Below are 13,897 nucleotides of genomic sequence, written 5' to 3'. Positions count from 1 at the left end.
GGATCTACTGGAAGAGATTTCATTTGAAATAAGTAGCACCCTTGTACTCATTTATATAAATTGATAAATAAATGGCAGGTAGAGTGCAGTACCTGGTGTGCCGGGGCGAGACGGTGTCGAGCAGCGCGGCGAGCGCAGTGAGCAGCGCGGCGAGCAGCGCAGCGCCGGGCCGCGCGCGCCACGCGCTCAGCAGCGACAGCGTGCGTGCGGCCAGCGCCGCCGCCGGGCCCTTGTCCGGGGAACTGCACGAGTACAAGCTCTTGCGCGCCATGTAGATCACCAGCACGAGGATTCTGTCGGCGGCATACATTATTCAAACATTACAATTTGAAATAAATCAATTGTCATCAAACGTACAAAAGGAGCTGGCAGAACATAGTTTTTGTAGAATACGACAAGGTTACGTGCCCCATCCTCGCTCGTAACCGTACATCATCACCATATTACTGATGCTCCAGCGTTGTGTCCAATTAATAACAGAAACTTTGACGCTATCGTCAAAATAAGAGTATAATATACGTTTATATACACTTTCTTCCCAATACCGTGATATGAGCTGTAGTGCTGAGGTGAAATTCAGTTTATGTTCTGCCGGCTCCTTTTGTACGTTTGATTACAATTCATTTTCATTCATTCATACAATTAAGGATGTCGACGACCGTACGAAGTGAAGACGAAAAAACAAAAAAGCGGGCTCTGGGCACCGACACTCAAATTTGCAAATAATTATCATCAGCACAGAACTGACAGTCTGCCCACGTTTCTTTAGAATCTACATTCGAGTTTACACGTAAACCAACGTAGCTACCTGTCGAGCGCGAGCGGCGGCGCGTCGGCAGCGGAGAAGGCGGAGACGAGTATGTCAGCGAGCGCCGGCCCCCACCACGCGGCGGCGCCCGCGGCGCGCGCGGCCAGCGTCGCCAGCGCTGCGCCGGGCCGCGCGCCGCACTGCCAGATCAGGGGGCACACGGAGTTCCACCACTCCTGGCTCACCTCCTCGTATTGCTGCGGACAAGTCCGGCTTTATGGTCACTGCACTGTAGTCCCGGGCACGTGTGATACTTCAGGTTATATTCAGAAATTAGGTCTTCACAAGCACTTTTCGTGTCATATTATAAATTAAATGATATTTACCAAAGCTAAAAACTACTAGAATTTCGGAATGACCACTGACCACACACGAAACTCATACAGTGTTAGTCCCTATCATGCCAAAATGGCTTACCATTTTTTAAATATAAATGTATGTATCATTTTTTATAAGTAATATAACAATTAAGTACACAAGTAAGTATTCTACCCGTGTACCAACTTTATACCAGTTGGCGTCCCAGGCTTCGCCTCCGAGGTAATTTCTATGTATTATTTCAAACCTGAAATAATACATAGAAATTACCTCGGATACCTCGAATATAACCATATTTAAGCTGTATACCAATTTTCATAACAATCGGTCCAGTACGTTATGCGTGAAAGGATAAAAAACATACGTACACACATACATACTCACACTTTCGCATTTATAAAATGTAGGAATACCAAGCAGGCACGCTTCTGTCCTGATTATCATGCAATCGAAATTCACTTCATTTCATGGAGGAAACTAATGAACTTCAATTGCGTGAGAATCAAGCCCCTAACCATGCGTGGATGAATGTAACCAACTCAAAATGGAAGACAAAGAAGTACTAAGAGTGTGCATGCGACCCAATTGATTACCACAGCCTATGGATGCCTGCAACACTAGGTGCTTTTTGCACAGTACACCAAAATTAAGTTGACACTGACACATGCTGTAATTACACAAACTCTCACCGTTCAATATTTATCCGATAATATTCACAATATACTCACCACATCCCCCATCTGGAAGTAGAAGTACAGCAGCATATCCACCACATTCTCCGTGATAACTCTCAGTTTATCAGTCGAAGCCCGTTCTAACAGCGCTTCTGACGTCACTTTCCCTTTATTTATCATATCTAGCACTTGCTCGTCGCACTCCGAATTGTTTTGCAGCTTCTTCAGTATGTTGTTACACGTGTGCAGTTGCTGCTGCAGCTCTATGCACTCTTGGTAGGCGGCGACGACTTTCGGGTCGGTCTCGTTGGCCAAATTTAGGTACGCCATCATGTGCGCCGCGTTCCCGTTGTACATTTCCAAGTAAGGATTGACGAGGTCCATTAGTTTTCCTGTTGCTAGCCTGTGGAAATATACATGTATTTAGCAATATATCACTTGGTTTTAATTTGTGTATTTTCATTCCAATTTTGTCAATAATACGCGACAGAAAAATACTCAAAGCCAATAAATCCGGCCCTTAGTTCTACTTTCGAAAATGTCTAAAGTGAGAAGTAATAATTGAAACGCGAATTTTCCTTAAAACCCTTTTTCTTTATTGGTTTTTACTATATGCTGAATAAAAAGTGGAAATTTCGCTCACTGATATGCCAACTGATACATTCTACGTTTTTCTTTCGCCTGTAAACTTTTATATATAATGAATACCTGAATCTACACGTGAGATCCTGGTGCAGTGCGTTGAGAGCGTTGACCGAAGCCTGAACATTGGCGATGTCCGCGATCTCCCCGTAGAACCAGCCCAGAGGGATCTTGCACTTCATGGCCGACATGCCGTAGCGGCCTATCGTTGTTATCTGCGTAATATTTATTATTTATTGACAAAAAACAAAATACAGTCACGTAGTAAATGTAATAAATGTACATACACCCGACGAGGTTTGAGCGCACATCCAGATTTTACACTCGCCATCAATAATAATTTTATAAATAACTAGCTTTTGCCCACAACTTCGTATGTGAGTAAAAATCCGGTTCCCGTGGGAATTTCAGGAAATCCCTTCTTAGTGCTCCCCTCCCCAGGGCACCTACATGCCAAATTTCAGCTTCCTACGCCCAGTAGTTTCGACTGTACGTTGTCAGACAGTCAGTCAGTCACAGAAGAGTAACGGAAGAGTTTTATATAGATAGATAAATAATAAAATATGTAAGTAGAGTTTGGAAATTTAGTAGTTGTATACTTTACTTCATTTTTAATGACATTCTTAGGTTTAGCCTTGTTTGGAGAAAAGCACGGTTTCTTTACTAAGTGCAAACTCAAATGTAACTAACTGTAGAAATAGTTGTATTTTATATTTTGAATCACAATTTTAACATCTTTATTGAACAAACTAACAACATACATGAAGGAAACATTTTTTTGGCATTGCAACACCAAACAAACTGGTCCAGATTGGTTGATGAACAACCAGTGTTGCCAGCCAACAGGAGACACCTCATTTAATTTGTTCACTTTTTTGACGACTGTAAATATGCAGTACCTTCATATATCGCGCCCGAGGCGGCGGCTGTATGTCAGTGAGCACCAAGTGTTTGCTCGCGATGTCTGTCGCGAATGCTAGCTTCACGCAATCTGTTTCCTCACTCGTGACCCAAATATCGATGCACAGGGTCACCAGGTCCGAACACGATGGTATTATCTGAAATTGTTAAAACAATTAGGACTTATACCATACAAACGGGTGTTAAAGTCGTCAAGTTTCAGTGTATGTGACATAAAAATAGATTTTATACACAGTACTACAATTATATTGGCTTAACAAGGCCCAAGAGATTAAATGTGACATTGAGGAAGACTGTACATTACAGTACATATGCAGTCATCCTTGTGAGAGTTTTGTAAATCATACTTATCCACATCTTTTTAGGCTTTCTTCTCCCTTCTGCTTTCAGATAAAAAAAATGACGTGAAAATTTTCCTGTAAAGGTCTAATTTCTGAATAAATGATTTGATTTGCAAAATCTAAGCTTATTGGAAAAAGGGACTCACCAAATCAGTAAGTCGCACGGTGTGTCCGAAATCTAGAACGATATATCGTCTCGCGCCGGAGTGCATACGTTCCACCACCAATGTGTGCTGCGGCGGTCGGGTGACCAGCGCTGCCCAGGCTATTCCACATTGTTCTTGTTCCTATCAAAATAGTACATTTTTAGATTGACTGATTGAAAGACAGATTCCCACTGTCATTATGGGGATCTGTCTTTACGCCAATCTGTCATTATGCAATACCTGGCATTATGGATTTCTGACAAATCGCTAAACTGACATTTTGCATTTCTGACGTTCTCCGGCCAAACCGTTGTATCTATATTACAAAATAAAAGTACTTAGGGTGAGTTGCGCCAGATACGACTTTGACTTTAATCTGCGCACCACCGACGTTTAGACAGTAAAATGTCGTACATCGCGCTTTTAAAGTTAACGTCAAACACAACTTGTCACAAAGTTATGATTTATTATTTTTTTGGTGTATATACATACCTTGAATATTTTATCTTCTGAGAATTCAGATTTCTCTTGCGGATCGCAATCCATCAGTGAGCTTTCCACATCTTCCAACGAGTCCGGATCTTGGGAGGTCTGCTTTTGGCCCTCTTTCATAGCCGACCACAACTGAAACAGAAATATAACAATTACTGTAATCGGTTAAACAAAAAAAAATGATTGGGAAATGCTAAATTGTAAACATAGAAGCAGTTTAATAAGACATACAGTTGGCGACCACTTACAAAACAATCGCCAGTCATTATGGAAATAATTCCCCCGAAAACACCCAACTTTTTTTTTTATCTAATGTCGGGAACGAGCTGTTGGTACTTTAAAGTCCAGTTTTGGTGTCGTCAGCATAGCTCCACTGACACCTGTCTACCTGGTGGTGGTCCGCGTCAGAGTGCGGCATGGCGCTGACGCAGGCGGGGAAGTGGCGCGGGCCGTGGGACTCCAGCTTGGTGCCGTCGGAGGCCACGTGGCAGCTCACGTGCAGCGGCATAGCTTCGCTGACGCCCGCCCCGAACACGCCCACGCCGTTGTTGGCCGCCCACCACGCGACTGGTGATGATGGAGACGATGCGTTCTTGCACTCTGGAAAATAAACATTATATGAACATGTGGCGTATCTCAAATTTCCGAGATGATACCTCATGGCTCACGTCTCGGAATGTGGAGATACGCCACAATCATTTCTATTTACGTAGATCTTCGAAAAGAATAAAACTATATGTAAGTGATCCGTATTTTCATTAGCAATATGGAAAGACAGCATACCTTCACATATACAATAAGTTTTATTCACGTGTATTAAAGACCTTAAGGTAACGAAGTAAATACTGTAATTTGTTGTAAATCAAAAAATAATTGTATAGACAAGATATAAAGTCCTTACCCATATCTGGCGGTAGATTGAGCAAGTCCTTGAGCTGGTAGTCCGGCTTGGCGCTGGCGGCGGTGGCGGCGCCGCTGTCCCCGGCGAGGACGCTGGCGTACGTCACCGGCGAGGAGCTGCCCCGGCCGAGCTCCGGGACTTCCGACGAGAATATTGTGCGCTCGAACGGCAGCCCATAGAGGCCGAATCTGAAACAATATATACATTTTTGTTAAGTACCAACTCGTTTTCGTGTCAAAACGTCAATTTTGAAGCGAAGCTTGGGTTCAGCATAAAAAAATAAGGCCTAAAAATTTGAAGTTTTGACTATGATTTTACAACCGACCTGCGTGACATTAAGCCTCCTTGGAAATATTGTTGCTTTGCGACCCTTAGACGAATTGCAATCAAGTCATGATTTGTCTTGTCGTTTTTCATTTGTCAATAACACGTATATAAAATTGACAGATTCAAGTAATATTTGATTATCGCATTTCATTATGCGAATGCATTTATACATTTTATTTTATACCCAGGCAAACTCACGCAACTATCCCATTGTACGATATCTACGGGATATCTTAACATATGAAGTAAAAAAACAAACATACCTAGCTCTGAGCAGTTGTAAATAGACATCACCCCTGTCCCTGTGACAGCGGGCCGCAGCCTCGAGCAACGCCATGCAGCGGCGCACGAGCGCGGGCGCAGCTTGGCGCGGCGTGGCGTGCTGCGCCAGCGCCGCCAGCCAGCGCAGCGCACCCGGAGATGCGCACGCGCCGATGTACGGCACGCAACCGCTCACCGCCTCCACTAGGGACGTCTCGAACGTTGATTTCCAAGGTTTAGGTAGTTGCTTCACGCCCCTGTTTCAAATTGGTGATTAAGAAAACGAGTGAAAAGTTTATCTCTGCCAGTGATAAACAATATATATGAATTCGCTCCCAGAGAATCTCTAACGGAATAAATAGAAATTATGTCACTATAAATTTATAATGCGAAAGTTTAAAAATAGATGAGATAGTTCTAATTGTTACAAAAATTACTTACTCGCTGGTTGTAAGAATGATTTTGACGCACTTCTTCGCTATACTCCTATTAGCACACAATATACAATTCTTTATAAGCGCATCAGTGTACTTTTCTACTATCTTCACACATTCCAACTGTTGAATCTCTACAGGATTCTGAGCGTCCTTGTCTTTTCCCTTCTCGGACTTCGCCAACCTCATCCTCTGCAGTCTGATAGAAATCACCCAAATAAGCAAGTCTAACGCAACCTTCTTACGCTCACAATCGCCTTTACTTACGACTATTTCAAAGAGCGTATTCAAAAACGTATTCGACTCTAACATCGCTATCCGTTGCTGCCTCTCCATAGGCACGTCCGTGTGCGGGCTCGAGCGAACTGTTAATGAAATCTGATGCAACCAATCGCACCCGATAAAACCAGACTTCTTAGAGCTATTCTCACTCGTTTTAGTAGTCCCCTTGTTCATATCTTTAGCTGGATCGAACAAAGTTTTTATATGAATGAGGAACGTTCGTCCTCTCGCCCTGTATAGTCTAGGACTGGTCAGTATCAGAGTTCCAGATTGCTGCGTCAAATCTAGCCCCGAAGACAGCAGTAAAGGCCCGGCCAGTATTTCAGCATTATGTGCTTGTAGGTATTCCTCACTGTTGACAGGATTCTCCAAATTCGACGACATATCAGCGTCAATGACCGGGAAATGCAAGGGAGATTCTGATCTGTGACTGGGAAAGGCATCTTTCTTATAGCCTATTCCGTGAAGGTTTTGCTTGAGCAGTGTGACTTGTATAATGGGTAAGTTGACTGAGCATGTAGTATGCAATGTGAAGCCAAACTCTATGTGCGCTAGAGACACACTGTATGGTAAAGTCAATTCCAAGACATGTTCGTCCCAAGTGGAAGATGTGTTTTGTAACCGCCAAGTTCTGTTGTTCTGGTGATCTGAGCGTGAACGCTGGGCGGGCGATAACTCACACCAGAAGCCCGGCACTACTGCGCTGTAAGGCACTGTCGTATTCGTCCCATAGAAACCGGTCAGGGATATTAAATTTTCTAGATCACTCATGTCTAAATCAGTCTTATTGGCGAGAATAACCGGCGCCGGCACCGGCCCGCACACCTCATCCCTCGGCGCTTTTTGCAACATATCAAAATCTATGTTAGCGAATTCGTCTTCGTCGATATCGCCAGTGGAGTCTTTCTCGCCGTTATTCAACGCGTAAAAGTATATCATGCCGTGCTTTGTTGATACACTGAGTCGCTCCACTGACGCGCAGTATACTACTGAAGTAAACTGTCCTTTCGATACTCGCTTCTCCGACATCATCTTGAAGTCTGGCAGAGTGTACAGCCTCAAGCTACCGTCGACGCCCACCGCCGCGAAAGAATACTGCTCGTGTTTATCGATTGGCAATAGACAAATGTCTACAGGACTCTCATTGTACGGTAACTCTTTGAAACTGTCTGGGTTATCTTCCAAAGTGTATATAGAAGTTTTGTTATTGATTTTGAACATTAAAAAGTATGCTTTTGCATCAGACTTGTCAGTTCTATCAGGCTGGTCTACCACTTCGTCTACTTCCATCTTTACATCTCCATCTGGATCAGTCTCCTCCTCTACTTTAATTTTGTCTGGCTCTATACATGATATAATAACGAGTAAATGCTCCTTGTCTTCAGTGGGTAGGAGGTGAGTGACTTTGGAGTCGTCTCTGAGGTTCAGTTTGGCTGGAAGACTAAGGCATTGGATCGCGATGCCCTGGGAGACCACCTCTTCTTGCGGAGGGTCGCTGTCGAAGCCATCATTGTTGCTATTGCTGACTGCAGTTTGTGTCCCGACTTTACCGCCGCCCCCGAATGTGGTTACTTTCACCTTCTCAGTCCCATCCCCACCTTCATACCACTTCAGGTCGGAAATCTCTAAAGGTCCGTTCATATTTAAGTAATGTGTTATAGGGTCTGCCGGCTGCAGCACGGCGTCAGTCTGATCTGCCAGCTTAGTGCCAACAGAGTCCAATAAGTTCGCACTCTTCCAACTCTTCATTTGCGAAATCTTCCCCACAAAGTCCAACATGCTGCCTTGTCCAGATTCTGGCAACTCCGGCAGTAAAACTGTCGGGGGCGGTGGAGTCAAAACCTTGAAATGTTTTGTGAAAATGATCTTTTTCGGTTCCCAGATCTTGCAGTCCTCCTTGCTGGACGACGCGTTCAAATTGATGACGTTACTGATCTGTTCGTCTATCAAACTGTTCGTGCACTGCGGCAGGTCTGTATCGTCATCGGAATACTGGAAGTAAATCTCGTCGTAGATATTAGCGTCGTCCGTTCTCGCTACTGTGCAGGTTTTCTTGCTGCCTCCCGGTTTGGAGTTACCGCTGCTGTTGGACGTGTGGACCACTGTTGTTATCGACCCTGCGAGGGAACTGTGTATATCGTATGTTAACAGGAAGAGCATTTTGCTTGATGGAGTCAGGTTGCTTTTTGCTTCGTTCTGATCGTTCATTGCTTGGACGCTTTCTTTTGACTTGTCACAGGAGTCGAAGAGCACTTTGCTGGAGTCTTCTTTGATTGGTTGGTCGGATGTGGGGGAGTTAGTCCGCGTAACGGTGACCGCACATATGAGAGCTGGTTTGGTTTTGCTCGGGTTGACCTCTTTCTCTGCATTGTCGCTGTTCGGTGCTTGTGGGTACGTTTCCTGCTTTACCGTCATGCCGACAAACGCCATTGCTGTGAGTTCGATGCCGTATGTGGCTGTGGACAAAGACTTATGATAAAATATAATTTGAAACAGAAATATAATTTTTTACATCAATTAACAAAGATTCTGGGACCATTTCGCCCATGTTAATTTATGGTTAACATGTGAAACTGTTTATTTCGTTTAAGAAACTGTACATATCACATTAAAGCAAATAAATGTATTCTATTCAATTTTCCCAAATATTCCGGTACATACATGTATCCTTTTCGATACTGGCCGACCACACTTTATTACAATCCGTGGCCAGGATCCCGCTGAAGATGGAGTCGTACGGCGAGAGGTGAATGAACTTGACCAGCTTGAGGCCGCAGTCGAACTTCCAGATGTTGATCTTGCCCTCCGAGGTGCCGGTCGCTATGAGGTCCCCCGTGTTGCCCTTGGAGACCACTGTCACGTTTGGACACGGCACCGCGCATGCTGTCGCGTTTGTGACCTGTGTATTTCATTATTGTTAAAATTCTTGTTAAAACTAATATTATAAAGATGAAAGATTCGTCCAAAGTCCAACATAATCAGAAGTGATTTTATATATTTAAAAAATAACAAATAAACAAAACAACTATTTTGATAAAGTTGACACTGTCATAGATTAGACTTTCAGGACGAAGTCGCGGTTAGCCGCTAGTTTTAATTTATAGAAACTTAAATAAAATATAATATAGAACGTCAATGGATATAAGCATGATAATGATGAAAAATAAATAGCAAAAATATTGATGGATGTAAATCCAGACAATAAAATTCTCTTTCAAATAGATTTAATTATATGTAAGTGAGAACGTTCACACAAAACCAATTTTCACAGCGCGAATGTTGGGCGTCATAATCATATTTCACATTAATTGTTATAATAATTAAATGATAATTAAACATTTACTCAGAAATTTGCCTCTCACGTTTTTTTGTACTAACCTTATTGTACAAACAAAATAAGTACATAAATTAAAAGACGCAGAAAGATTTTCTAGGCAAACAACTTTTCTTTTTCTTTTTTCTAGCAAGGTAGCATCATATACTTACAGAAATTGGCACGTTGTGTGTGTACTCTCCTCTGACGAAGGGGCAGTTGGGAGAATGTCTCTCGTGCTCCACCCAGGGCTCGTCGGACTTCTCCCAGCAGACGAGGCACACGAGGCAGGTGAAGCACATCGCCCGGTCGTCTCCACTCGGGGACGGCTGGTGGTAGAAGCCGGCCTGGGCCATGCGAGCTGGCAGCGCCCATCTGTGACGGGATGTTACAATTTAAAGATTACGAGCTTCGATATAAATGGTAGTATATTACAGATGTTGAAGTTATTCAGAAAAATATTCCACCAATATTATAAATGCGAATGTGTGTGTGTCGTATTTGTTACTGAATCACGCGAAAAACTACTGGCGGATTTCAATGAAGGGGGTTTTATCCTGGAATAGCACATAGAGTACATTTAATTCAAATTTCACAGGGAGTTAAAACTAGCTATGAATAAATCTATGTATTATAGACCTGGTAGAGACTGGTATGATTTTACCTCAAAAATATCTGCCCATGGCACCATTTAAATGTCCAACCAACTGGATTATGGACAAATATATTTTTTTGATTTAATTATTTTATTGTCTTCCCAGACTCGCAAAATCACCATAAAAATTACAACTCACTTGTAGTCCATATGCGGCCACCTCTTGAAGGTCTCTTTCCTCTCGGCTTCCGAGTACATCTGCGGCCTGGCGTCCTCGTCCCGGGAGCAGGGCACCAGTTCGTTGGCGCGCTGGCCGACCGCCGATGCTATGGCCAGCGCGGGGATCCGCCGGTTCTGCCCCTTCAGCTCCTGGACCACTCCGGTCGTCACCAAGCGGACAGTTGACTGTGGTAAGCAGATGGACACTGTGCTCCACTGGAACAAATATCATCGGTTCGAAACTAGAGTTGGGTTAAGGGAAATTGTCCATTTCATGAAAAAAATATTGAAAAGCACAACAATGTAACAGGTTACAGGCTGCGCTGCGGTGACAATTTCCCATCAAGTGGGCCCCATTACTGTTAGTTGTTATTATCTTTAGTATATGATGATGCTAAATATTAGCTTATATATCAATCAGGTAGACACTGACATAAGTACTACATAAGTTCTAACTCTTCTAACTATTAAAAAATAGCAACTTCTGTATGTCTGTCTGTATATTGTTGAATCATGCTTAAAAATAGGCCATCTATTTCCTGTAAATTGTACAAATGGTCTTTATGTTCAAGTTACATCATAACATCATATGATGCTTGCATTGTCCAGCATTACAAATTAATCAAATTTTAACATTTTATTACTTAAGGTAGTAACATGACATAAATAGCAAGCATTTATGTCATTGTCATGTTACAACTGTTACATTTATGTCACAGCAGCGTATGTATATTTGAAACATTTAGATCAAAAACAGGGGACTCCTTATTGTGTGAAAGAGCACGATGAGTATATCAGTTCCATCACTCCACCTCTTTCCAAACGGAAAACGAAATAATATATACAATTATAATACCTTTTGTGCCTTGACGCCCTTGCGCAGCGGCTCCGCGTCGATGGCATTCTTGAGCTTGTTGATGAAGTCTGGCAGACCCTCAGTGGACAGCACGTCCAGGCTCTGGAGGCACTGGTACAGGAGCACCGCCTGGAAAACACTTATAGTTAGACCAGCAGTAGTGGTATGTATTATTTTTTTTACCTACGATGTAAAAACAAACATGTGACACACTATTTATTTTAGCATTTCTCTAGTAAAAGTTGTCTGATAAGCGGGGCTACGGCAGACAAATGATGAATTGGTTACATTGAGTTTGTATTGATAAAAATATGAAAATGCAAGGTATGATATTCCCTAATGAAACCGGCTCAAAATACAGTTATTGAAGAAAATAAGAGCCAACATTTTTAATTGTATTAAGTGTTTATAATTTCCACAGACAAATAACGAATTTATTTGTTATAATGACTGTAGATGTTAAGTATCCAAGGACCAAGTGTAACAAGGAGTTAAGAAATATATAACAATGGTCGACACTGACGTAATATGGCAAAAAAAAAAACAAGCGAGAAATCATATTAAGTGGGATCTACTGTATTTTTATAAGAAAATAAGTATGTATTTATTCTCCTCACCTATCGAAAACTTGCCTTCAGTATATTTTTGTATAAGCCAATGTCAAGGATATGTTACACGAATTTCGATTTCAATTTGGGATTTTTTAATACAAAGTATACTTTCTTTCTACTGGCTGCGGTGCCATAAGAGTGACAATATTTAATACTAATGAAGTAGCTGATGATGTTGTACAAGATTAATATCATATATGTATAATCTAGAAATAATCAATATACACATGTCTTTATAGCATCAAAATATTACAACATGTTTCATTTCAATATGAGCTCGGACTAGAACAAAGTCCCTAAATGCAATGCACAAGAATTTTTCATAACACATAGTTAATTGATTAAATCAGGCAGACTAACAAAACTAGGTGTATGTATTGTTTCATAACAGTTCTTTTGTATGACATCATATATCGCAAAAGGCATGGGATCATAATCAAATTATATTTTTAAGGTGCGCGTCACACTTGTTCCTTGTCTGCACCTGGCGTGCCTAGCACTAAGTGGGACCTTCATATTATTGTGCTATCAAATATTGTAATATGTACAATATGGAATAAAAAGTAGATGTAATTTAAGATTGAATTGTGAAATCTAGACCCTTGTCTTAGAAATTTGCAGAAGTCGAAAGATCAAATTTATATTACTATTTGTTTTTAAATTTTTGCCTTATTTTGTTTTATGTCTCAAGATTATAATAAAAGTCAGGAACATGAGGAGTAAACCTGTAATGGCAGGTTTTATAAATAAAAGCAAAACAACAAAAAATCTTAAGAAAACGCTTTAGTTCAATATGGAAATGAAGTTGATTAATCATTCAAGTAGTTCACAATGCAAACAATGTAAGAAAGCTAATTATCAAAGTAATTATGTGTAAGTCAGTAGCTACACAACTGCTACACTTATTCCAGTGGACAAGTTATTACAGATGAAACAAAAGGTCATAAATATGAAGTGCATTTAAGTCTTAAAATCCATATTACAACTTTCAAGTAAAGAATATTCTTCTAAAACAAACTTCTTTCAGGAGTATATATAAAATAATATTTTGTCTCTGCCTTAAATGTTCTATTTTTATATCTAGTTACATATTCTGAGTGTCGCTCCCATGGGAATATTGAGTTAAAAAATATTAGTTAGCCTAGTGGTGAGAATTTTGAAAATAGATATCCCCAGTACAAACTTACACTTTATAATATAATAAATAAAATTCAATATTCACACACCGCAGGGGGATTTGAATGAAATTTCGTATATATGATAAGTACTTTTGGAATTGGATGCAATTCCTGATTTTGTCACTTGGGACTGTGGTAAATCCTAAACAAAATATGCCACTTTTTTGACTAGTCTGTTGACCAGGCTAGTTAAGTTAGTCTATTAAAAAATTACAAAATAGATATGTTAAAATTCTAATTCATCAACACTTAACACTCAAAATACACATCGCTCGAATTAAGTTTAAATCGGCAAAAGAAGTAGAAGCATTTTAAATTATCATTTTTTTAAATTAGTAATGAAAATACAGCAAAGGCTATAAACAAACCTTGAATGCCTGCTATGTTAACAAAGACACAACTTAAATATTTTTTCGATACTATGTATCATTTATGATCATATGAATATAGAAAAGTTAAGAAAACTTGATCTGCAAAAAGACTCTTGTCTTTTTACATGAAATGCTTCATAACATTAAACAAATGGGTCTTCCCATTTGTTTAATGTTATGAAGCATTTCATGTATAATTTAGGAAGA

General features: G+C 40.9%; 1 protein-coding gene across 2 annotated transcripts in view; it reads right to left on the bottom strand.

Annotated features, from left to right (window-relative positions):
• Nucleotides 1-13,897, bottom strand: part of Bruce (BIR repeat containing ubiquitin-conjugating enzyme) — a 49,895-nt gene that overhangs the window by 35,000 nt on the left and 998 nt on the right. For both annotated transcript variants that reach the window (XM_053757498.2, XM_053757499.2), the window contains exons 3-17: nt 11,531-11,659; nt 10,655-10,890; nt 10,034-10,235; nt 9,209-9,446; nt 6,273-9,003; nt 5,834-6,088; nt 5,244-5,431; nt 4,731-4,942; nt 4,343-4,474; nt 3,851-3,991; nt 3,342-3,500; nt 2,509-2,657; nt 1,855-2,203; nt 809-1,005; nt 93-293 (exon numbers count right to left, since the gene is read on the bottom strand). In XM_053757498.2, the coding sequence (XP_053613473.1) occupies nt 93-293; nt 809-1,005; nt 1,855-2,203; nt 2,509-2,657; nt 3,342-3,500; nt 3,851-3,991; nt 4,343-4,474; nt 4,731-4,942; nt 5,244-5,431; nt 5,834-6,088; nt 6,273-9,003; nt 9,209-9,446; nt 10,034-10,235; nt 10,655-10,890; nt 11,531-11,659 (5,519 nt within the window). The remainder of the gene's footprint in view (nt 1-92; nt 294-808; nt 1,006-1,854; nt 2,204-2,508; nt 2,658-3,341; nt 3,501-3,850; nt 3,992-4,342; nt 4,475-4,730; nt 4,943-5,243; nt 5,432-5,833; nt 6,089-6,272; nt 9,004-9,208; nt 9,447-10,033; nt 10,236-10,654; nt 10,891-11,530; nt 11,660-13,897) is intronic.

This window comes from Plodia interpunctella, chromosome 17 (assembly GCF_027563975.2).
Source record: "Plodia interpunctella isolate USDA-ARS_2022_Savannah chromosome 17, ilPloInte3.2, whole genome shotgun sequence".
Classification (NCBI taxonomy): Eukaryota; Metazoa; Arthropoda; class Insecta; order Lepidoptera; family Pyralidae; genus Plodia; species Plodia interpunctella.
This window is presented reverse-complemented; position numbering and strand designations above follow the sequence as displayed.